At 35.4% G+C, this 24546-nt stretch overlaps 1 protein-coding gene across 2 annotated transcripts in view; it reads right to left on the bottom strand.

The window, feature by feature from the left end:
• Window positions 1-1424: 1424 nt before the first annotated feature.
• The window catches only part of SLC26A7 (solute carrier family 26 member 7), a 99877-nt gene continuing 76755 nt past the window's right edge, over window positions 1425-24546 (bottom strand). Inside the window, exons 12-20 of one of the 2 annotated variants that reach the window (XM_037504264.2) lie at window positions 24349-24455; window positions 23662-23728; window positions 20257-20394; window positions 17240-17288; window positions 10346-10446; window positions 5785-5839; window positions 5607-5710; window positions 4990-5040; window positions 1425-4594 (exon numbers count right to left, since the gene is read on the bottom strand). In XM_037504264.2, coding sequence (XP_037360161.1) covers window positions 4559-4594; window positions 4990-5040; window positions 5607-5710; window positions 5785-5839; window positions 10346-10446; window positions 17240-17288; window positions 20257-20394; window positions 23662-23728; window positions 24349-24455 — 708 coding nt within the window. In that variant the 3' untranslated portion in view covers window positions 1425-4558. The remainder of the gene's footprint in view (window positions 4595-4989; window positions 5041-5606; window positions 5711-5784; window positions 5840-10345; window positions 10447-17239; window positions 17289-20256; window positions 20395-23661; window positions 23729-24348; window positions 24456-24546) is intronic. The other variant, XM_037504268.2, reaches the window with a different exon arrangement.

Here is a 24546-nt window from a genome sequence, read left to right on the forward strand (position 1 = left end):
AATATGAGTCATTTTTTCATGGATGTGACATAGTATCTCATTGGAGTTTTGATTTAGGTTTCCCTGTTTATAAGTGATGATGAGCATTTTTTCATGTGTCTGTTGGCCCTCTGTATGTCTTGTTTGAAGGAGTGTCTATTTAGCCTTCTGCTCTTTTTTTTTATTGGGTTATTTGTTTTTTGTTCTTGTTGAGTCATATGAGTTCTTTGTAGATCTTGGATTATAACCCTTTGTTGGATGTATATTGTGAAAATGTCTTCTCCTTCTTGGTAGGGTGTTTTTTTTTTTTTTTTTTTCATTTTAATGATAGCTTCTTTTGCTGTGCAGATACTTTTTAGTTTGATATAATCCCATTTGTTTATTTTTGCTTTTGTTCCCTTTGCCATTGAAATTCAGTCCCCAAAGACATCTCTAAGGCCAAAGTGGTGGAATGTTTTGCCTGTTTTCTTCTACATTTTTTGTTTCAAGTCTTACAACCAGGTTCTTAACCCATTTTGTGAAGTAATAGAATTAAATAAAGTCATAAGGTGAGGTCCTAAGTCAATAGCATGAGTGTCCTTATAGAAAATACATCAAAGACCACTGTCTCAGTCCCTCCACCATGTGAAGATACAGTGAGAGGATGTCTACAAGCCAGTAAGACAGTTCTCACCAGAAACCAAACGAATACATGGTACCCAGGTCTTTACCTTCCTAGCCTATAGAACTTTGAGATATTTATGTCTATTTTTTTTTTTAATGTTCCAAAGTCTAGGATATTAGTTATAGTAGGCAAGTAGACTAGGAAAATTCCATTAGTCATTATTCCTGCTATGTTATCTAGGCAGATAACATATACTCCCTGCCATCCTTCTTATTTACTTTCTTTGACTTATTCTTGAAATATCACATATTATAATCTAATTTAAAATAAATGTATTTTAAATTTATCTGGCTTACTTTTTGTCTTCCTTTCATATTTATAAGCTCCATGAGAGCAGGAAATTTTTCTGTTTTCTGCACTGCTGTATCTCCAACAACTATAAGAGAGACAACTTTTTGCCCTTGAACCAATAACTTTTAGAGTGTTGAAAAATATTGAATTGGGCATAGAAACCCCCCCAATAAAATATGCATATTAAAATTAAGACAAAAAGGATATAAACCTGGTAAAAGAAGATTGTGCAAATTTAAACTTGCAGCAAAAAGTGCCCTTTCAGTGCCTTATCAGCAGTCCATAAATCATAGCACAATACCTCACAGTCTTAAGTTGAAATTTTGTAAGAACAAATTACCAATAATAATGGATACTTCCAAGAATTTTCAACACATAATACTCTGTGGTCAGTCTCAGAAAGCAATGTGTACTATTTGCTTTGCAGGAGAGTAAATACTTTGAAATATTGGACACAAATCCATTTAAGCATAATACTTATCATATTTCAATTTATTTCCATGTAAATTGGTTGTTACATGCTGAGTTAGTACAAAGGATTATAAAAAAAGATAATTAAATGCATTGAAAAATATTAAAAAATAAGTGTGGCATATTAGACTACATGATTTTTAACAACTAAAAATCTTTGGATTATGAAAGCACCACTTAACTCCCTATTTGAAATCTGGCAACAAAATCACTGCCAAAAAACATATTCTATATTGAATTAGACCATCATCCCACAGAATGCAGAAAGTGCATTTCTAAGGTATATGTATGTTCAACAATATACTTATACTAATATCTTTTGGTAACAACTAAATGTCAAACATTAGCCATACAGGGCATTAACACATTAATATTTTCATTCAAAAAGAGAGATTTCTTTCCTCATTACTTTATGCATTTATAGAATAGGAATTCTGTCAAATAAATTACTGTAAAGTAGTTCAAGCTAGACCTTATAACACTTGAATCATATAATCGGGGCAAATAACCTTTAAAATGAAAGACAAATGGTAAAATTTAAGGGCATTTAATTTGCATAAATGTAATGTTAACAGTCTTTTTCCTGGAAATATATTTTATGTTTAATTTATATATGTCACGCTATTAAGTCCTTAATACTCTTATAGGTCAATTTTAATTTTTTCCAGTTTTATTTTACCATAATAAGCAGTATGAAAGTAGTTTATCATATATATATATATATATATATATAAATAAGATGATCCCATGAAAACAATTCAGTTTGACTAGAAATAGTTTAACATTACTGCCATATTATAGTTCTTGTGTTGGTAATGACTGCTTTGAAATAAACATTTATATTTTAGAATCCTTTGTTTAAAACTCATATTCAACTATTGGACTCCTAGAACTCAATTCCAGAGAGTTCGTCTAGGTCAACAATCACTGTGACCTTAGTTTGCAGGAGAAACCTTAGAACAAAAAGGTTTATTTGGTGGATGGTTAGGTCTTTCTGTACTTTGAAAATAACATTGATTTTTGACATCCAAGCTATTGCCTTCAAAGTTTTATCCATTAAACTTTTACTATAAACACTCAAATGCATTCAAATATATCTGCTTAGAAAATATTATGTTACCTTTAACAATAAAATAGAATATGCATTATATGCATATCCATTAATTAACTAATGATTCTAATGTCATCTATGGTCCATAACCTCTAACAAATTGGAAAATGCATGCAGTGCATAATTTAAAGTTGCACAGCAAAATACATTTTCTTGACTCATGGTTATGTGCAAATCACCAATAGATTAGGGATGCTGAGTGTTACCACCATACCCATTAGAATAATTTCATTGGATAAACAGAGTGAAATTCCTTTCTCTAAGGAAATTTTACCTCCATGTAGGATCTCTATCTTTTCTTGGAGCAGTATTTATAGGAATGAAACTTAACTTTATTCATTTTAACCCAAATTAATGGTGACGGGATTGGGACTTCCTTTGGAACAAAGACTGCTTTTTCAGTTCATGCCTATTGAAGTTAAAATGTTTAAATAAGTTATGAGAACTCAAAACATTCATTATTCCCATTTCATTTTATTGCATCATTCTACCTAGGGCTTAATGTTAAAATTGTCATATAAAAAAGTTTACTACATATTTCGTGGGGATTATTATATGATTTGGCAAGCACAAGAATTTTCTCTTAACAGATGCCCACAAAAATGTCTAAATAATCAATCTTTTAAAAAATTTTTTTTTTTTTTTCGGTGGGACCCTCGCCAGTGGCTGGGCATCGAACTGGCGCTGCAGAAGCTGAGGGCAGCCTCGCAACCCAGCGCTCAACCGCTGCGCCACCAGGGGAGGCCCTTGATCTTTTAATTTTTTAAATCTACTTCTTAAATTCATTTTAAAGTACCTGATTTTGTTATACTGGTAATTTCAAGACCTAAAACACCTTAAGGCTTAAACACAAATGTGCATCTCTGAAAGAGAGATTTCTTCATAGGTAAATCAAACTCCTAGATAAAAATACAGAACTGTGTAATTGCATGTGATTGAAAATATATGTACCAGCATGAAAACAATAACATATCTAGGTCAGCCTGTCCTATGGTGCTTATTTGTTAATTATCATGTTGGTTTGGTGAGCTTACAGATGATCACATATCCAAGCTGTTCTCTAACGAAAGAAAAAGAAAAACAAACTACAGGTGTCTATCTATCTATCTATCTATCTATCTATCTATCTATCTATCTATCTATCTGGATATATAGAGATAAATGTACTATGTTATATATGCTGTATTTCTGAAATAGGAAGGCCATGTATTCTATTTTCTCATGTAGCAATCATATTTGTGGGAAAAATATAAAATGTGCTATTCCATAATCTCTGGCTCCAACAAAATTTAAGCTGAATACAGAATTTTATGGTATAGAAAAGTGGAAATTAGGATGATCAGAAATGAAGACCCTAAACATTTCCAATATTCACAGCAAAATGAAGGTCAAAAACTTGGTTTCATTGGCATAATGGTTACTTTGAAAACATCCCTCAAAAATGTCATGCATGGCAAGTTATGGAGATCAATGGATTCTACTTTGTCATTTAGTTCTGTCTGACCAATTTTCTATAACTTCTATCTCACTGTAACATTTAGCCTTAGACATTTAATGGTGATTTGGGGGGTAAGGGAAAATCATACATTTGCTAAATTATTTTTATGTTTTAGTTATGAATGATCCTGAATTTTTACAGTGGCATTCAAGTGTACTAAATTTCATCTTATGACTGAGTGTTTCTCCATTTTACAAATTAACTTATAGCAAAACAAATAAAACAATACAAAATACTGTGGTAAAAAGAAATAAATTCATGCTAACCTTTGAGTACCCTAAAACCAAATGCACACCAATTACTATCAAATAACTCTACCAACAACCTACTAAGTGATTCTACTTAATAACAAAATTAGAAAAGATTATAGGTAAATCTTGACCAGTGGCTATGTGGTTACTAAGTCACATCATATTTGTTGCATTAGACATCAACTGTAGAATCTAAACAACAACAAAAAAAAATTGTGCAAAATACTAGAGTATGTATGGCCTCCTCGGGGCAGTTGCTAAAGACAATAGTTGTACTGCAGCAAATGGATCTCTCAGACTTCACTGTGGTCACTGAGTTTGTTTAAATTCTGGAATAAAAGAGGAAGAAATGAGCACGTTTGAGTCTTAAGACAATACCATAGTCCAAGAATAAAACTACACAGCCAAGCTAAGAAAATGGACATTCTATGAGGTATCAGAGCAGAGCAGTTTAAATCTCCAAGTCCAAGGTCAGATTGCTGACTTTGGCACTGTTTCTATCACTTACCAATGTAATAACTTTCCTGGACCTCAATTTCCTCATTTCAAAAGACAGGTTACACAATAGTATCTATCTCATAAGGTTGTGGCAAATTTAGTCAGTTAATATAGGTCAAGCTCTAGGAATATTTCTGGAACATAATAAACACTCCAACTGTTAGGTTAATAGTAATGATGATAATAATAATGATAGTGTCATTATTATTATTTTGTAAATACATACTGTTCTGATTGAATATAACAGTGATGACTCTGGGAGGCACCAAATGATGTTCTAGGGATGAGGAAATGACTCAAAGTCAAAGAAAAATTACAGGAAATCAAAGCTTTAGGAACAGTTCCAAAATTGACCCTATCTCCAGTGTTCAGAAGGTAATTTTAACACTTGAGATCATGTGAGCACTGGGTTCTGTAAATAATATTTCCAAACGTGGCAAAGAAGTTTAGAGGTAAACCTTCAGAGCAGAAAAAAAAAAAAAAAAAAAAGCTTTTGGGCTGTGTTTAGTTCTTTTGCACTTAGCAGGGATGGATTCAAATTCCCAAGATAGTAGATCCTGGAGAAGGACTTATTTTATAAGCATGCAGTTTAATAGGTGATCACTAAATTCTCTAGGAAATTATATTATCAGAACATTCAAATTATTTAACAATTTTTATACCTGGTCCAAAAAGAAAGGACTAGAAACACTTCTCTACTTGTAGCAAAGATGTTGGATGAGGGGAAATTTTAACAGATTTTACAAGTCAGTGACATAATAGGTTATTATAAAAAATACAAAATTCTTGATTCTACATTCTAATTATTCTTGTAAAGTTTGCATGCCAACTTGTTCAACTCACCTTATTTGAATGAATGTTACTTATTGCAGCAGATACCGATTCAAAAAAAATTGGTTTCTCTAAGTCTAGGTTTCCACAGTAGTTCATTGCTTTTATCAAGGAAGCTACAAGAAAGCACAAATGATATCAGGATACATGGACCAGAAGAGGAAGCACATTCAATATGACACCCCCTTACCTGTGCAATGGGCTAATGATACATCCACACTCCTGTTCTTACAGTCCATGTAAACCTGAAAGAATTAAAATAGCATATCCACAATTAAGTCAGGATTTAAGGTGGGAAGGAATAAGAGGACTTCAGCAGAAAGGAAAAATTCTCATAATAAAAAGCTACTGCTTGTTATGTCAGACCACCAGAGGGAGGCATTGTTACACAATCAGGCAAGCCCTGGTATGCTTTTGGAAGACTGTCAATGCAAACTAAGATTAAAGTAGCAGGCATCTGGCATCTACCTTTACCAAAACTAAGTTTTGGCTACTTAAGTTTTCTACATTTCATAAAAATAAAAACATTAACTTTCCTCTATAAGGATAACATTATTGTTTTCAACATTTGTTTTTTTTTTTTAAGGGAAGTCCAGGATCCATTTATGAAAGTGATGATAACTATTGACTCATTATTTATTAATATTTTACAGCCTGTGCATGTTCATGGATTTCTGAATCACACCCATGGATGGTAATTTGAGAACCTCACTAAAATCGAAGTCAAGTTTGATTGCCCAACTTCCGTTTTTAAATAAATCCATCAAGATGAGAGATCCTAACAAATATGCCTGGTATACTTTAGGGTCTTGTCTTGTTCAAGTCCTAGAAAATCAAAAGTAGAAAGAACTTAGAATCTTTAATTTTAAATTCTCCTGAGCCAGCCCATAAAAACCCACGAAAGCAAATCTAGAAGTTTTAGTAATGGTATACTTGGTTTAGTTATCTAGTAGTGATGTGTCCTACATATAAAATGTAGAAACCTGCATTTATAATACATTCTAACAGTATACATGGTACATCCAAAATGTTCCCTTATATCCTTCTAGCAATATGCATCTCTCTATGTTAGAATTGTGGAATGATAGGAGATAGAGTACTGTGAGCATGAATAAGCAAGCAAGGAAACAAACAATTAAAATATGAACTGTGATTTGCCATTGAATAAATGGTTTCTGTTTTTAATAAGTTAAAATGATTAATTCAAGGTGACTTGTCAGTGTTTGACTTTTTCTTAAGCACGGTGAAGCACTAACACATTGCTACAGATGATTTGTTGATACTGATAAACACAGTCTCTCATTCCTGACCTCTGCAGTGTACTAAGTAGAAAAATAAATAGAAGTCATCATTTTCTTCAACCTATAACTCCTAGGAAAATGTTTCTTATACTAAGGCAACTAAGAAAATAATCCTGGGGTGTTGCTAGAAAGCAGGAAGACATGCATGGCTGGAGAGATTCACTGGCTCTTTATTCTGGACCTGCTCTCAGGGTTGCTGGAACTAAAAAATAGTATTAGTCACAATGATATTGTTTGCAAAATGAGAACAAATAATAGAAAACAGGATTACTGAGTACTTACTAACTGCAAAAAAAAAAAAACACTTTGTTGCGTGTTTTATATGCAGTATGTCATTTCTAAGCTTCAGTGCAAGCTGATAAATTGAGTATTTTCACTTAAAGTTAACAGGACAATAAACATATACTTAGGTCAAGATCAGAGAAGTAGTTATATGGTTAATATTTGAACCCAGGATTTGTAACTTAAAAAACCTATATTCTTGGCATAAATCATAGTTTACTGGGACCAGGATGAAAAAAAAAATAGTAATAATGAAATTTTAAAAGGCAGGCTGATACAACAAAACTACTGATTTGTATATACAGATTAAAATCACCAGGTCAAGGGCAAATGTCATTTTCTGCCAATTTTAAAATAAAATAAAAAAAAAATCGGTCACCTTATTCCATCATTTCACAGAATAGAATTTAAAAAAACATTAAGATAAATAAGAGGGAAGAAAACCTCTTTCTCAACATGCCCAGTACCTGGATTACTTGGATTCCTCTGATTTTTCAACCCTAGATCCTACACTCAGTGGAAATAGGTGGCCATGGCCTCCTCTTTGCTCTGAGTCCCAGTTTGCAATATTTAGACAGGACAGCTAATAAGTATTAGCACTCAAAAACAACTTTAAAATACAAACAAGAAACACATATTGTGATTCTTGGGTCATCTGCTTCAGAATCACCTAATGGCTGTTTAAAGAAAGTTTCCTGGACCAAAACTAAGACCCAGAAGACTGCATTTTAAAGAGCACCCAGGTGATCTTTGTGCATATAAGCTTAAGAGCACTTCTACAAGTGTGGCCCACAGCTCAGCAACATGGGTGAATCAAAACGGCAAACGCAAATCAAGGAAAAGAAAGCTGGGGTGGGTAGCGGTTACTATCACACAGAGGGACATCAGAGAAGGCCTCACCAATGAGGTGATTTTTTTTTTTTTTTAAAGATTTATTTATTTATTTATACAAGCACTGGGTACAGCCAGAAGCGCAGAAGGGTGAGAGAATTCACCAGAGCCAGAGCGGGGAGCAGAGCAGGCAGAAGGACCGAAGTACACTGCTGAGGGGAGCAGCGGGCGGCAGGAGAGGTCTGCGCGCCATGCGGGACCCTCCTCCGGTGGCCGGGGAGCAGCCGGGGGGATCGAACTGGCGCTGCAGAGGCTGCGGGCAGCTTCGCAACCCAGCGCTCAACTGCTGCGCCACCGGGGAGGCCCCAATGAGGTGATTTTTAAGCAGAATCCTGGAGAAAGGGAAAAATGGTATGGAGTGGAGACGCATCTTATTATTGTCTTTTTTTTGTGTGTGTGTGTAACTATGTTTTCCAATTACACAAGCCCTTAAGGTAAAATATTGTCAAATATAAGAAATCCTCCAATAAAGAGGATTAACAGGCTGGATTTAGAGGCAATAAAATACAAAGCACTCCCGTTGGACTCTGACAAGATGTGCAAAGCTTTTAGAGTAAAAAAGAAAGTAAAAGAATATTATATGGGTAAAGGATGACTTACTAAAAACAACCACTAGATTTGAAGTCTAGAATATTTAAATTTAATTCTTTTGCATAATTTGTTTCCTGAATTTCTGCTAATTCTGAAACAAAATCACCCCCTCATTTTCACAAAATGAATAAGTTGAGGTTTGGGCTGGTTAGAACATTTCCCCCACACCTCACCTCACAGCTAGTAACACAAGACGGAGCTGCTCTCTCAGACTTTCACCAACCAGCAGCTCCCACTTAATATATTCCCACCCTTATCTCCATATCAGAATAAGACTAAAGTTGATTTTTGCATTATCTGGATTTTGAAAGGTTGGACAATTCAAATTTAAAATACAAATGAGTAGAGACAGTTATGCAATGCCACAGGAGACAATCACTCTGTACATGAAGCCACACGAAGATGACTGATCTTAACTCTTTGAAAGACCATGCAAGATTCAACCCCTGACCATGGAGAGTGACTAACAAAACCATCTACTGTGTGTGAAACAGTAGACAATCAGTCAAAAATGTAGAAACTATTTCCAGGCCATGGGGCTAGGGAGCACAGAACTGAGTTCTCTGAGAGAAAGAAAACAAACGAGGCGAGCTCTCCAGGATGTTAGCTTTCTGCCTCCAAGCAGATTCTGAGCCAAGGCGCTATGAGGAGGAACCCAAGAGAAATGCAGCAGCTTCACTGAACTGAGCAGACAGACTTGGAGTTCAGGAAGGACAGGGTGGGTGAAAACCATTGGAGCAAGTAATGGAAAAGAGGGAGATATGGAGAGAACTCCAGCAATGTCCAGAGGGTTTGGATTAAGGTATTGATGGAATACAGTCACACCTGAGGGAGGGGAACTTTATGAGGCCAGGATAGGAGACCTTTTCGGGGGGCAAACACCCAGAGCCAAGATGTGCTGAGCTCCAGGCAGCAGAAGCTGGTAGAGGACTGAGGATGCATGTTTTTCCATCCTCAAGACTTCCCCACTAAATTTAGGGTACTGAGGAAGAGAACCAAGAGAAATAATAAAGGAAATAAATTCCTGTTGACTTAGTATTTACTCAAAAAAACAAGGGGGAAAAATTTCAGAAGTTTCTGAGTTTTTATTGAATCATCAAATGAGGTGTTCTTGTGAACTATGTGAGTTTTATAGAAATAAAGATTTTTATGTTCTGCACACCAGGATCATGGAGACCCCACAGAAATTGTGGGGTAGAAATTAAGCACCACTGTCCATGAGAACAGGGTGAAAGTGCTTGCACTGGGTGCCATTTGAGAGACCAGGAATGGTGTTGGGTTAAACTGAACTCAGCCACGATGTGAGAGAAAATATCCAGCCATCACCAAGGCCACCTGTTCACAGAGGGGAATTTTACCATTCTTTCTGGAAACCTATAAGCTAACTGCACCCCATGTACCATGGCCACAACATCTCAAATCTATGTTCTCTTCTCTCTGAGCAACCCACATGAATATCCTCTCCTTTGGTCTCCACACATACATACCTGGAAGCTTGACTGGGTCTCCTGAAAACAAATTAACAGGAGTGGGAGGGATGAAGTTCTATGTTCTGTTGAAAGGAGCAGCATTGAGGCCCAGGAGTAGGTGGCTGGTGAAAAAAAAAAAAAAAAAAAAAAAAAAAAAAAACCCTATTGCTGAAGGGGAGGAATCCATGATCCATGCAAATACAAGCTGTATAAATACCTCAACGAGCATGGAGACTCCAGAATAGTCAAAAAAGGTCAACCCACTGCAATCCAGGATTAGAGAACACTTCTCATTCGGACACGGCTGTGAAGTTTCTTCTGTAGGAGGAACAGATACTTGAGTTAGGGGAAATTCTGTGATGTCTGCCGCTCACTTTGCAGAATGGTGGGAGCATAGTGAAGGTCTTATGTAAAGCAACACATTCTTAACACTTTTGAAATTTTTCAGTTAATTTGCTAATTTTGAACTCTTTGAGTTTGAGTATTCAAATGCTCTTTGGGGTAATGACTATATAGCTAAGAGAAGGAGATGAGAGAGGCTAAACACCATTCTGTTTCACAGGTAGCCAAATTTCATATTCCTCATTGCTGTCTTCCTTAGCATTCTTGCCATTGTTCCTCCCTTGACTGGGGTGGCTGCGCTCTTCTTACAAGAAGTGGTTACCAATGCTTTGCCTGGTTGGGCAAAGCCAGGTATTGTTACTTGATGATGTAACTGTCTTCCTGGCTAGTGTGGCTGCTGCCTTCCTGCCAGGCATAACAATTGCTTTCTTGGCTAGTGTGGTAACCACACCCATATTTGTTATGGAAATCATCACCTTCTCTGTTGGCGTTGTGGTGATTTTCTTGCCTTTTTTTCTGAGGGATGACAACCTATTCTCCACTGCTATCATCTTTATCTTCTGACATTTCCTCATCTTATTTTCTACCTCTTGTGGGGGAGGAGTTATTTTCTTGGGGTCACCTTGATTTTTACCAGCCTTTGCAAGCTTCACTATGATGGTGGCTTCTAAAGGGAAAGTGTATGGCAGGTAAGTGCATTGATGAGCCCAGAGAAACCCAAATGTCATGACAGTAGACGCCGGTACTAAAGATCTGGGGAATGTTCCTCACCAGCTAGAGCTCTGGATTATGTCAAAAGTCGCTCAAAAAAATAAAATAATTGGGAAAGTTTTGCTATTTAAAATGTCCATGGTTTTCCCCTATATAGTGGCTACAAAAAAGTGGGAATATGGTTGTTTTTCAACTGGTGTTGAGGTGATAAATGAGGGAAAATTTGTCTTTTTAAAAGCTGCCATTTAGAGGTAAAAACAGGTAAGCAGAAGATATAGAATAAACTGAAGTTACATAGAGCAACACTCCTAGGAAAAGGAGAAACAATGTAAAGTAACTTTCAATATATTTCAAAAGCGGTTTCAGGTACAGGATTTGTTTCCAATTTTCATCTATAGATCTACATTCACATATATTAATTGAAATAGTAACTATGGAGCATGTGTTATGTTCAAGACGTTTTTTGAAATGTAATGAATGATAATGTAAGCTTCCATTTCTTTCTTGTAGGAGCTTATTCTTGAATAACAAGAATGGGGTTAATATACAAATGACATATTATTAAAAGGAGAAAAGAATGGGTATTTTAAAAGGATAAATATTTTTGGAATGATCAAGGAAGGCTTTCTGCAAAAGTGGACTTGAAGGACATACATAATTCCAAAAATTAGAAATGACTTGCAGATGTAAGCATTCGGATTATAGGGACAGCTTTAGTGAACATTAATGATTATTTGTAATCTTTAACTCCTGTTCTCATTCAACCTACACTTACTAGAACCTACTGCACGCCCGGCGATTCAGGAGTGCCTTCTTATGCTCTGGTTCCCACATGGGAGGGAAGAATAAGCATTAAGTATAAATTTAGGGTATGCCTAAATTTGGCCCAAAACAATAAATTAGAAACTTAGGCAAAAATTGAAAGTAACTACAACTTAGCTCATCCACTGACCACTCAGTATCATTTACTATTTGCTGAATTAGACATAGGACTTATTTCTAACAATGCAAGAGGCTCTTATTTATATCCTCAGATATGACGTGCTCTGCTCATTATCAAAGATAGGGAGGGATTAGGATCATACATACCTTAAGTAAAAGCAAATGTAGATTTATTTTTTCCTTTAATATGCTAGTCCTATAGATACACACACACACACACACACAACTGCTTCTATTTTAATTATAGACACTTTTATTCTACTTTGTTTAAGGTTAGAGAGACAGAATTACTAAATCAATACTAAGTTGCTGAGACATCTGGTTCATTATTTAATCTCTGATATGTATTTTCTTGCATATATTTTATGACTCATAAATACTTTCTAAACCAATTTGGGAACATTTCAGAGTGTAAAAAAACTAACAAATATCAAATAACTTTTCTTAGAGAAGTTCAATAATTCATGATATAGATATATATGAATTGGATAAAATATTTTCTTACAAAGTAAGATAGAAAAAGTTTTAGTAAGACAATTCATGTTTGCAATGTGCTGTGGAGCTTGATATTTGAAGGGTCCCTATACAGATATTTTTGAACCATGTCCACACTAGAGATTAAAAGGAATGTGTATGAGAAGTACCAAATGTGATTTCTTCATGTGGATTAGAGGCAGTGCATAGCAGCCTTTTTGACATTTTTTCAATATGTCAATTGTATACAAATATTCTCAACTGTACATCGAATGATACCATGTTGTAGGTTGCAATCAGTCATAGAAATATTTGCACCATGAAAACTGGCAAAAGCTACAGCTCAGTGGTTCTCCCACACCTCTAACATATCCTCCCTTCCAAGTGTTGTTTATTAAAGATTTACCTGCACAATACTGCTTAAAGTTGCATATTCTCATTATGATAAAGAAAGTAATCAGTATTTTTTTAAAATCCAGTATCCTTGATTAAACAAATGTCTTAGACTACTGATATCTTTAGCAACAGATTGTAAAATAACAATGACACAATTTGATGACAAAATTAGTATTCTTCTTCCCCATTTTCTACAGCACTGTCCTTAACAAATGGCATGGTGTTTATAAAAAAGTACCAATCTCAAAGTAAACTGTAATCTAAATTTCTTAATCCAAAACTTTCTGCATCGTATCATTAGTATATAATTATCATTAGTATTTCTTGCATCCCCCAAAAAATAAAGAATTAATGGATTTTTCTTAGATCTTTAAGCTTGAATCTTTATTTTTAAAAATCTGGTAGTCATTGGTAATAGCTATAAAAGAAGCTAGCTAAAAAGAAAATGTAATCTGAATGAGCCTTAGCAATTGTTTTATTTAGAAAATATACCAACCCATTGTTTTTGCTGAAAGAAGCTACATAATATTATTATTTATAATTATTACTATAGAACATGAGTACTGTCATTGTCATTTCTTAGCCAGACAGACATGACTAGTAAATCATGGTATTTTTCCACTGAGGTCAAGAAAATCTTGGAATTTCTACCAACTCAGTGCTTCAGCAAACTATTACTAGTTGATAGGAAACTTATTTGTCAAAGTTAAATTTAAAATATTACAGTGAAAAAACAATCTGTGTATATGTTATCTAGAGAGACAAATAACTGCATCTAAATGACTGGAAAATGATCATTTTAAAAGTATAGGAAATAATTTAAAATACAAGTTTTTTTCCTATCACATGTATTTTTCTTATAAATTGTACTTTCCATTTTATATGTTTTCTTAAAATTATTTCATAAGTTACATAGTGATAGGTTAATAACTATGAAAACATTTGGGTTTTATCAATAGTGATAAAAAAAATTCCCTTTCATTAATTCACTTCTCTTCCCTGTTTCTTTATACAAGACATGCACATCTTTTCAGAGCTTCCAAAACAAAACAAAATAAAGCCAAGCAAAGTATTATGCCATATATTTGTGATAATAATTCAAGTAAACTATTTTAAGAGAAGTAATTCCTGATGTCTTTTCTAAATAAAAAACACATCCTGAATGGTAAATATACTAATTCACTCAAATGAAAATTTAAAGACAACAGGCATTTCTGAAATCTTTCCAAAAAATAAGTGAAGTTTTCTTTTACACAGTCTCCTTTCAGTTCTACATTTTACTGATTTTATAGCTATAACCTTGTGTTCTACGCTTCTAAGTAAATCAACGAGAGCAATAAAAATCACATCGTCGTAGGAATGAGTGAAGTGAATGCACAGCTAATATCCTGCCTTAAGCAAAATGAGGTAAGCTTGGAGCATGTGCAAAGGAGACAACTAATCTATACCCATGTGGGATGTGGTAAATGATGGGCTTTATCTACAAAAAACAACATTTCAGAAAGAAATTAACCATCAGGTGTGGGTGGGCAATTAACTCCAGACTGTGGAAGCCAGCTCTTTCCTGCAGAATATTCATTAACTCCTTTAATTAAAAAGTATTCATAGTTGTGTAATTTAGGAGTGCTTTTCATATACTTCAAAAGGTTCTTGACAGTCAGTGAGCAACTCATAATTTTTTAAAAGAAGGTATTTTCTGATATCAATTAACTATTGAGAAGCAAATTTACCTCACCACTTTCTCAAGAAAATGAGGTAAGAAATATTTACAACAAACTACAATACTATCTTTGGAAAACATGCATATTATTGAGTATTTTATTTGTTTGTCCATTTGTTCATTCATTCATTTATGTATTCATTCAAGCAATCAGTATAGACATATGAGTGTTACTCTAAGCACTGACCCAAAAAATGTGAGTGAATCGGTAAGAGAGACACTGGCCCCTGCCCTCTACAGACTCACTACCAAATCAGGAAACTGGTTAAAGTAATTGGAAGTATTGTGAAGGCTGGAAAAATTATGTAGAGTGAGTGTATCAATTTACAACACTACCAACAGTGCACAAGGATTCCCTTTTCTCCATATCAACCCCATCATTTGTTATCATTAGTCTTTTTGAGGATGGCCATTTCTACAGGTGTGTGATATATCTCTGTGATTTAATTTGCAATTCCCTAATGACTAAGTGATGTTGAACATATTTTTATGTATTTGTTGGCCATTTTTATATTTTTTTTAGAAAAATGTTTATTCAGTCCTTTACCCATTTTTGATGTTATCCATAAGGTTGTATTCTATGCAAAGTGAGCATGGTCTAGTGATCAGTAGGAGAGTGAAATACTTAAGAAATCACTGTTAAATAAGTACCATACTCAAATTAACAATCTTTGAGAGCACAATGTCAGAAAAGGTCATAGAAGCTGACATCTGAGTTTTAGCCACATTGATGTGGGTCAATGGAGTTGATTCATATATGAACATAACATTAATTTTATTCTGCTGTATTTATATGTTATATATTTGTTGAGAATATACTATATACAGTGATATAATAGATATTAAAATGAATATTTTGTCCTCTGATAAAAATATTCCAAGTGCTATCTATTACACTGTTAATACATATTTTAATAGTTTTCAGATTTGGAGGCATTATAAACAATCCTACTATGAACAATCTTGTATATGTGTCCAGACACATGTAACAAAATACTCATTTTTATTATCTTTTTAATACAAAAATTATTGTAACCCACTTTTCTTGTTTTTTAAGTTTATATACATGGAATTGAAATTTTACAATATGCTTTTATTTGTCTTGCCTATTTTATGTCCAATTATATTTATAAAAATCATCTAATTTTCATTATTGTATAAGTATACCATAAAATAAAGATATCAAATAAATATTTAATTGTATGAACATACCACAATGTACATATACCAGCTATTTTTTTTATGACATGAGTTTTTTCCAGGTTTAGGTACTTATAAACAATGCTATTGTGAACATTCTCTAAACCAACATTGCACTGCATTATTAGAATTTTATAATATATCTTGATAACTAAGAAAACATGCTTTCCCTTTGTTCATATATTTCAAGAGTATCTTATCTATTCTTTGTCACTCAAGTTTCTATAAAAAAATTAGAATGAACTTGTCAACTGTCAAAATATCCTATTGGAATTTTAATTGGGATTATATTTATAGCTATAAATAAGTTCAAGAACAGACATCTTTTCAGTATTTGGTATTGTAAACAATGGGCATTGTATTTCCATTTATTTATGTTTCAGTTATTTTTAATGCCTTGTAATAAAGTTTTAAATCATCTTATGTAGAGCTATATATCTTTACTATATTTTATTTCTAAGACTAAGAGTAGGAGGATTAGGAAGAGGAAAATGAAGACATGAAGAGGAGAGTAAGAGGCAGGGGAGTGAGAGGACTAACAGAGAAGTAAGAGTGTGGGTCTGCTACTCCTAAGCAGCCTGTCAGCCACCCTTTTGCCACCTATAATTCTAAATCCTAAGCAAGGTCAAAATGGCCTGGTCAGTTAGGTACAGAGCCCAACCCTGCAAGCTGCCCTTCAAATCAAACAAGAGCATAAAGCTGGATCACACTGGAAAGGCTATGTTTCAGGAGGTATGACCGGGAACACCCCAGGGGCTGAGGACTAATGTATAACAAAGGACCCCAGAAGCTGATCAGAGGAATGCTTTGTGATAAGATTAAAACCATGGCTGAGGAATTAGGGCATGATCTCAATGACAATACCAAGCCATCAAGCAGATAAGAAGTGCCTGGGGGGCAGACTCATAATCCCTGATTTTCTATATTCTTCCCTTTTTCTTAATCTCCTTCACCTTTCCTTTTGCTCCTCCCCCTTTACAACCAATGTTATGAATCAATAAAAAGGCCAGGATCTTGCTCTTCAGCAGCATCCTGCTTTATGTAGCCTGCTCCATGATACCCGTTTCTTTACAGTGTGGTGTTGCCTGATGCCACATAAGAGAAGGGAGGAGAAGGACAGAGCAGAGAAGGAGGAGCATTAAGGAAGACAAAGTGGGAAGTATGGGGAAGGGAACATAGAGATTGAAGGAAGAGGAAGACAGACAAGAGAGAGAGGAAGGAGATCAAAGTAAGGAAGTAGAGGGGGAGAAGGAAAAGAAAATTTTCTTCTCTTGTCTATATAAAGTTAGAAAACTTAGCTGTGTTTTATTTATTTTTTTAACTCACCATTGCAGTTGCCATTGGATAGAGAATTGAGCAATGTGTTTTGTTCACACTGAAATGAAAACAGGTATATAGAATTATGTCATAAAAATTCATTTCTGTCCTTGAAGTATATAATTTTTATCTTCACAAATAACAAAAACTAGTATCCAATAACTATTTTCACTAGCCTTTCTAATGGAACAGTAAATACTACAAAGCATAATAAGCAAATGATAATTAGTTTAATAACACATTAGCATAGCTGAAACTTTATTTTATCATGTCAGATTATCTTTTTAGCACATTTTCTGCAAGACTAAGTTTGTTTTGATTTTTGATCAGGAATTAGACATTTGCATATGCTTTTCATGTATCATATTCAATCAGAAATTAACCTCATTAGCACCACATTCTCTAAGAAACACTAAGCATACATTTCATATTATACAAAAGTTAGTGTTCATCTGCAGCTTCCTGAAAAAAAAAAATTCCTGATTTATGGAAATGCTGGAGAATAAAAATTATTCTGTATCTTAAAATTAAACTTCTTTGAAATTGAAAATAATCGATGCCTCAAATGAGATCACATGCTATCTACTTCTGAAATAATACATTATTATTTTTGTTAACAATGATGATGCCAACTAATATTTTTTGAATACTTACTATATACCAATAAGGACCTTATGATAGCTATTTAATTCTTTAAAGCAATTTTATGATTGGAAAGGTGAAATAAATTAACCAAAGTCAAAAAGCTCCTAAGTTCATGTCTTTTCCATTTCAAGTCTGCTCCCAAATGCTGTATTATACTGCTTCCATGAAATCAGTTTTAATCCTAAAGGCCTACTAGAGAACATTTAACTATTTTCTTGATGCTCAGTGGTGCAATTTATATATTTTAAATCTAACTGACAGCCACCAGATGTACAATTTCCACCAGATATTTTACATTTCTAAGTCTCAACTTTCCTTTTTTTGAGACATTCAGGTAATGATACTTTACATCATGGACTGGTAATAATTAAGTTAGGTAGCCATGAAATATATTCAGTGAATGTGTTTCCTTTCCCTTTTCTTTTTTTTTTCTTTTTTGTGAGACCCTCGCCGGTGGCTGGGGACCGAACCGGCACTGCAGAGGCTATGGGCAGCCTTGCAGCCCAGAGCTCAACCACTGCGCCACCAGGGGAGGCCCTCCTTTCCCTTTTCTTAAAAATACCATGCCTGAAAAATCTTTGCAAAGATTTTCAAATAATTTATGTAAACCCTCCATCCTCAAGGAGGTGGACCATCACTCCATATTCCTTAAATGTGGGTTACACTTAACGACTTGCTTCCAAAGAGTATAATATTGAAAGGGGCAGGGGGAGTGACAGAATAACTTTACAGTGGAGAAATCTGATAAATACCACTTCAACCAGTGACCACGGTCAGTATTACTCATTTTAATCATCTCACTTAACAAGGAGAAAATGAAACACAAAAAGATCCAATTACTCAATTAAGATGCCAAAACTCAGGAGAAACCCAGTTAGCTTAGTTCCAAAGTTCATTTCTTAACATTGTCAAGGGCTTAAGGATGCAAAATATCACAAATTGCTCAATTACATCAAACATCGTAATGTACATTTGATTCAATATCTTGGTTAATTAAGACACCGTATGGAAATAAAGATGCTGGCATTTTATAATAAAGTTATAATGTTGCTGAACTCAGGGGTAGGGTGACACCAAAGGAGGTTCCCTGCTTCAGTCCCAGGAGAATAACTTAAATAAATCCAGACAGACACTGGACTCAGAGGATTCCATGACTTGGGGCAAAACTAGAGCACCTTCCAGACATCAGAGAGCAATGATGATCTTGTACAAAAGGAGAGGCACTAAGGAAATTCAACTCTAAACAAAAATGGTGGGTGATGAGAAATGCAGGAGCTGACTGGCAGGGGCAGAATCAGCAGGTTATACCCATGTTCCCATGATGGGGCAGTAGCATGGAGGGTATTGCTGCTCAGCGTGGACCCAGCCAACCATGGGGAGATGCCTGTGAAAGTGCTGAGGTAAGTCAGGTGGGGACCCCAGTGACAAAGACAAAGGTCAGACAGTCACAACTCCTTCCCCCTACTTTCTCAAGGTATGAGCTGTGTAGGGTAAGGTAAAAAGTAACAGGCTTTTCTGCCCTCCCACCATTAGGATAGATGATGGATCTGCAGTCCTGAATGCATGCCTGATGGAGGGCACCTGGAGTAGGGTGTGGGCATGTGTAGATGGGATTCACCTGGGCTGAGACTGGGCTTTTAGGGGCGGCGTCACAGGGACGCCAGCAGAAGCCGAGAAAGAAGCAGAGAAGCAGGAGCAGAGAGGCCGAGAGAGAAACAGAGCCATGAGAAGAACAGAGAGAACATGACAGAAGGACAGAGAGCCCAGAGTGAAGACTTGCTGGGGACTGGGAGGCCTGCCAGCCTCCTCGCCCACCCGGCACCCCTACCTGCCATGTACCCAGTAAATCCCAATAAAAGCCTGCAAAAAGCCACTGCGGGTTCTAGGACTCCTCTTTACCCGGTCTGCATGGGATCATAGAAAACCTGCTCAATGTCCTTCCTGTCCCTTCAAGCTGACACTGAGAAACAGAACTGGAAAATATTGTGGAAAGCACAACATTAAATTGCACGGAAAGCCTTGTCTGCAGACCAGATATGCAGGTCTGACACCCCGAGAGTAGGGCTATCTGTGGAACCACAGGCATAAGCAACCCCCTGCCCACTCCATGCACACACTCAATAGATAGAGACCCCTCCAGGAGAGGCAGCTACAGGTTAATTTTCCCTGACATACAGTGCCTACTACTTAAAAAGTGGAAGCTTTACACCCTTGAGACACGTGAACAAATAATAGCTTAAAATAACTAATAATGGGGAGATGGAAAAATACAACACTCTAAATACTTCCATAATATATTTACATGATAGATTTTATTTTTAGTATCATGATGTAACGTTACCCACAGCATGATATCCTAATCATTAAACAGTTAATCCTACCTTGCCTGTTTCATCAAGTGGCTGGTTGCTGGCATTTTCCTTTTGGATAATGTTCATTAGATCAATATGAAACTTCTTTGCATTCAGGAAAACAAGTGGATTGTTAATTGAGATAATTTTCACCTGCTGCAGGGTTTCCTTTGAGGAGGAGAAAAGGAATAGATTCAGAGTTCTGATTTTAAAACAGAGGATAATGCCCTCCAAAGGGTCTGAATCTTACAAGTCCCAAGTCACTCAATTGTGGAAACAACCTGGAGCTGACATGTCCATTACTATAACTTATATGGAGATCTTATTAAACTATCATACCTTCTAGGGAAAATGTGTATCCTCTTTACTAAGAAACATTAATAACCATAAGATGAGTCTGCAGCTCTTCAGATACTGGCCCTTCTTCCCATTTACGGGGTTTGGGGAAGGCAATAGACTAGAATAGCCAAAGAGTACCAGGAAGAACTATCCTCTAAAACTACTTTGTACTCAATTTTGAAATTTAAAGTAAATACTTAAAATTCAATATTTAAAAAAACTGAAAAATATGACATAAAGGGTCAGTAACTGTCAGTCATTCACCTGTTTTCTTATGGCTGGAATGTAGTCTTTTTTATCATTTAAACAACACTGCAGTATAATATTAGGTAACACTCATGTTCATACTTGAAAATCGACATGTGTATATACTACACAAAGTTCACTTCCAGAAGTCCAGTTCTATTCTTTACCATACAATTGTCCCTTTTGTCCCAAGGTATGAACTCCTTTTCTCTCTTTCTCTTTTAGTACCCACTAATTTGTCTTATGTTCCAAAAGTTCATTTTTGTAAAACTCTCCTCTCTATTATCTTTAAAGCAGGGGAATAATGTAGAAATTGTGAGGATGGTATGTCTTCAGAACAATAATGCCTAAGCAACTAATTACATTTCCTTAAGGTTTTAGTAATAGCATGAAAGGGAAGACACAGGAAATAGTGAGGAAGGAAAATAGTAGGAAGGAAACAGTAGGAAGAGGAAGAGAATAAAAGAAATAAAATATTAGTAATGTGGATTTGAAATATTCATTATACTTCCTCAGTTTCTTCATTTTTAATTAGGTAAGTAATTAAAATAGAAAATCTCAGAAAGTTTGTATAGCAACAAACCTGATTAAACTCTAGAAATAAAGCTGTTTATTATAAATAAACAAGTCAAGAAAAAAGACTTGGGAAACTAACTCTTAATGAAGAGTAAATCTCCTATGTTGTTAAATACAAAGATATTATGTTAGTAAAAGAAAACACACACACAAAAGAGTAAATCTCTCATGGGCCTCCCCGATGGCGCAGCAGTTGAGCACTGGGTTGCAAATGCCTGCAGCCTCTGCAACACCAGTTCAATCCCCGGCCACCGGGTGAGGGTTCACATGGCGCGCAGACCTCTCCTGCCGCCTGCTGTGCCCCTCAGCAGTGTATTTTGTCAGTTTTGCTCCTGCCTGTTTTGCTCCCTGCTCTGGCTCTGGTGAATTCTCTCACCCTCTAGCGCTTCTGACTATACCCAGTGCTTGTATAAATAAATAAATAAATCTTTAAAAAAAAAAAAAAAGTAAATCTCTCATAAACTAAAAATAGAAGTTCTTGGGCCTGTCATATTTAGTTATCCCAAATGCCCACATCTTAGATGGGCCCACTAATCACTCCACATCATTGTGCTAATATGTTATGTTACAATAACATGAAAAATTAAAAGACTGCTGAATATAATTTATTAATATTAATTAGTAATTTATTGTTGTTATTATTATTAATTAATAGTATTGATGAACGGAAATTTTAATTGTGCCAGAAAAAGAATTCTCAATGGGGTTGGTTCACTGAGTAGGAAGCGCTACAAATTGAGAATGAGTTATTCATGTGAAGAAGGGATGGAGAATTTACGAATGGCAGACCAAAAGAACAGATGGCCACTGTTCTTAGAGTTACCTAGAGACTCCAACTAACACTTCATAATCAAATCTTGCTTTATAATAGCTGTTACATCTTATTTTTTTTTAAACAAAATGTTAAATAACTTGTAAGGTGTAATATTCTGAAAAATTATGATCTCCATGTGACATTGTGATTATTCAGAAGGATTACCAGCCTGGAATGGATCAAGGTTTACAGACATGCAAAATTTTTCATCATTTTTATTCTCCTACATATTCTCTTATTATCTCACATGTTTAGCCTAAGACAAAGGTAAGAATTAGACAATTTATTAATCTTTACGCTGAAAAATAGTCAAACTCTCATTCTGTTTCTGTTAAAAATTGTCACGGCTAATGAACAGAGCTGTGGGGAAGGGGTAGACGAACAGAGAACTCTTAGGGATATAAGAGTCAGTCTAGGACTTGTAATGAACACTGAATTACCTCTGAATATTTAAAGAAGCAAAAGAAAGGCAGCATTAGTGGAAAATTTGAGCCTAGGACACCCTCAAACACTGAATTCAAACAGTTCTCTAAGCAAATCTTTCCATTCATATTAAAAATATTAACCATTCCCCTAGGCATCCAAGACTCTTGCTGCTATCTCCTACTTCAAGCATACTCAGATATACCCTGACTTGAGTCCTTCTGATGAGAGATCAGTTCTCTCTATTCTGAAGTCAATCATGAGGTACCAACCTCTGTAAATTTGAAAAATAAAGAAAAAAAAAAAGGTTAGCCAAACATTTGCAAAGTAGGTTCAAAATAAGGCCAATTTTTACAAACTGGAAAAGATTCAAGTCAATATTTTCTCTCCTCCCATTAAACTTATTTTGGTCATTTCTGAAAACAAGAAAATGGAACTCAAATATTGAATACAATTGAACTGCCAACACACAGACAGGGCAAGACAGATTATGTAAGCTGTTTCCTTAATAAGGTGTGTGCTGTGTGAGAGAGCTATCCTATTGACATTTAATTACCATTGGACTTAATTACCCTTTGTTAACAGTACAGTCTCATCTATGATGAGGGGAAAAAAGCAATAGTAAGACCCAACTTTGCTTTACTCCCTTTCTTATTCCTATCTTCTCATATCATCAATTGAATTCAGAACACTGTTAGTTTAGTTTGACATTTTATGCAACTAAGTAATGGAAAAGAGGTTTCCAAATGCCTGAACTAATCTGGACCACGATTCTACTGTTAACTGTTGTTCTATGAATCACACTATCACTTTATATGAATGCTAATGTAATATTTGTGCTGTTCTTCTCTTGATTTGTTTCTTGTAGATTGCCCTATTTATAGGGGGCACACAGTACCCCCATGACATTCTCACAAATTAAACATAGAATTACCATGTCTTTAAATGTCACAAATTATCTATTTAAGATATCTTAAAACTCTTTGGCCCACGAAAGTTGTTAATAATTACACAAAGGAAAAGGAAACTAAACTTACATCATCTGTTTCTGTCTTCATTTTAAATTCCATTTCTTTCATGTTCCTTATACTGAGAGTCTTTGACCTAGAATGAAGGCAAATAAAATATGAAGTAGGATTTCCTAATCATTATATAAATAAGGAAGAAGCAAAATGGATATGTTATTTTATATTACTATTAGAATATATCTAGGGCCTCCCCGGTGGCACAGCGGTTGAGCGCTGGGTTGCGAAGCTGCCCGCAGCCTCTGCGGCGCCAGTTCGATCCCCGACTGTTCCCCGGCCACCGGAGGAGGGTCCCACATGGCACGCAGACCTCTCCTGCCGCCCGCTGCTCCCCTCAGCAGTGTACCTCGGTCCTTCTGCCTGCTCTGCTCCCCGCTCTGGCTCTGGTGAATTCTCTCTCCCTCCCGCGCTTCTGACTGAACCCAGTGCATGTATAAACAAACAAACAAGTAAATAAATAAATAAGTAAATAAATAAATAAATAAATAAAACATGCCTCTATTAAAAAAAAAAAAGAACATATCTAAATAGTTTAGATCCTATAGCCCATTTGTTCATAAAATGCTGGTACATCTTTCTATGGATCCTCAGGAATAAAAGTAATAAAAAAGAGACATCTAAATAGATACTAATAGATGTAATTTATTTCATTTGAGCTCCCAGAGTTCCATATCTCCAAACATTTAAATAAGATTTTACCTTGGGAAGCGACTGATCACAATGGCTATGGTACCCATGACACCAAACAGCAGCCCCACATTGGCAGCAAAGCATATTGTAAATACATAAGTACTGATCCATATGCCCTGTAAGAGAAACAGGAAACGTGAGATATGGGTCCACTGGTAGTTCCATCTCCCTAATGACTGGCAAATTCCTCACAATCCTTTCTACAAC

The sequence above is a fragment of the Talpa occidentalis genome, unplaced genomic scaffold, assembly GCF_014898055.3.
Source record: "Talpa occidentalis isolate TD23 unplaced genomic scaffold, MPIMG_talOcc4v2.1, whole genome shotgun sequence".
Taxonomy (NCBI): Eukaryota; Metazoa; Chordata; class Mammalia; order Eulipotyphla; family Talpidae; genus Talpa; species Talpa occidentalis.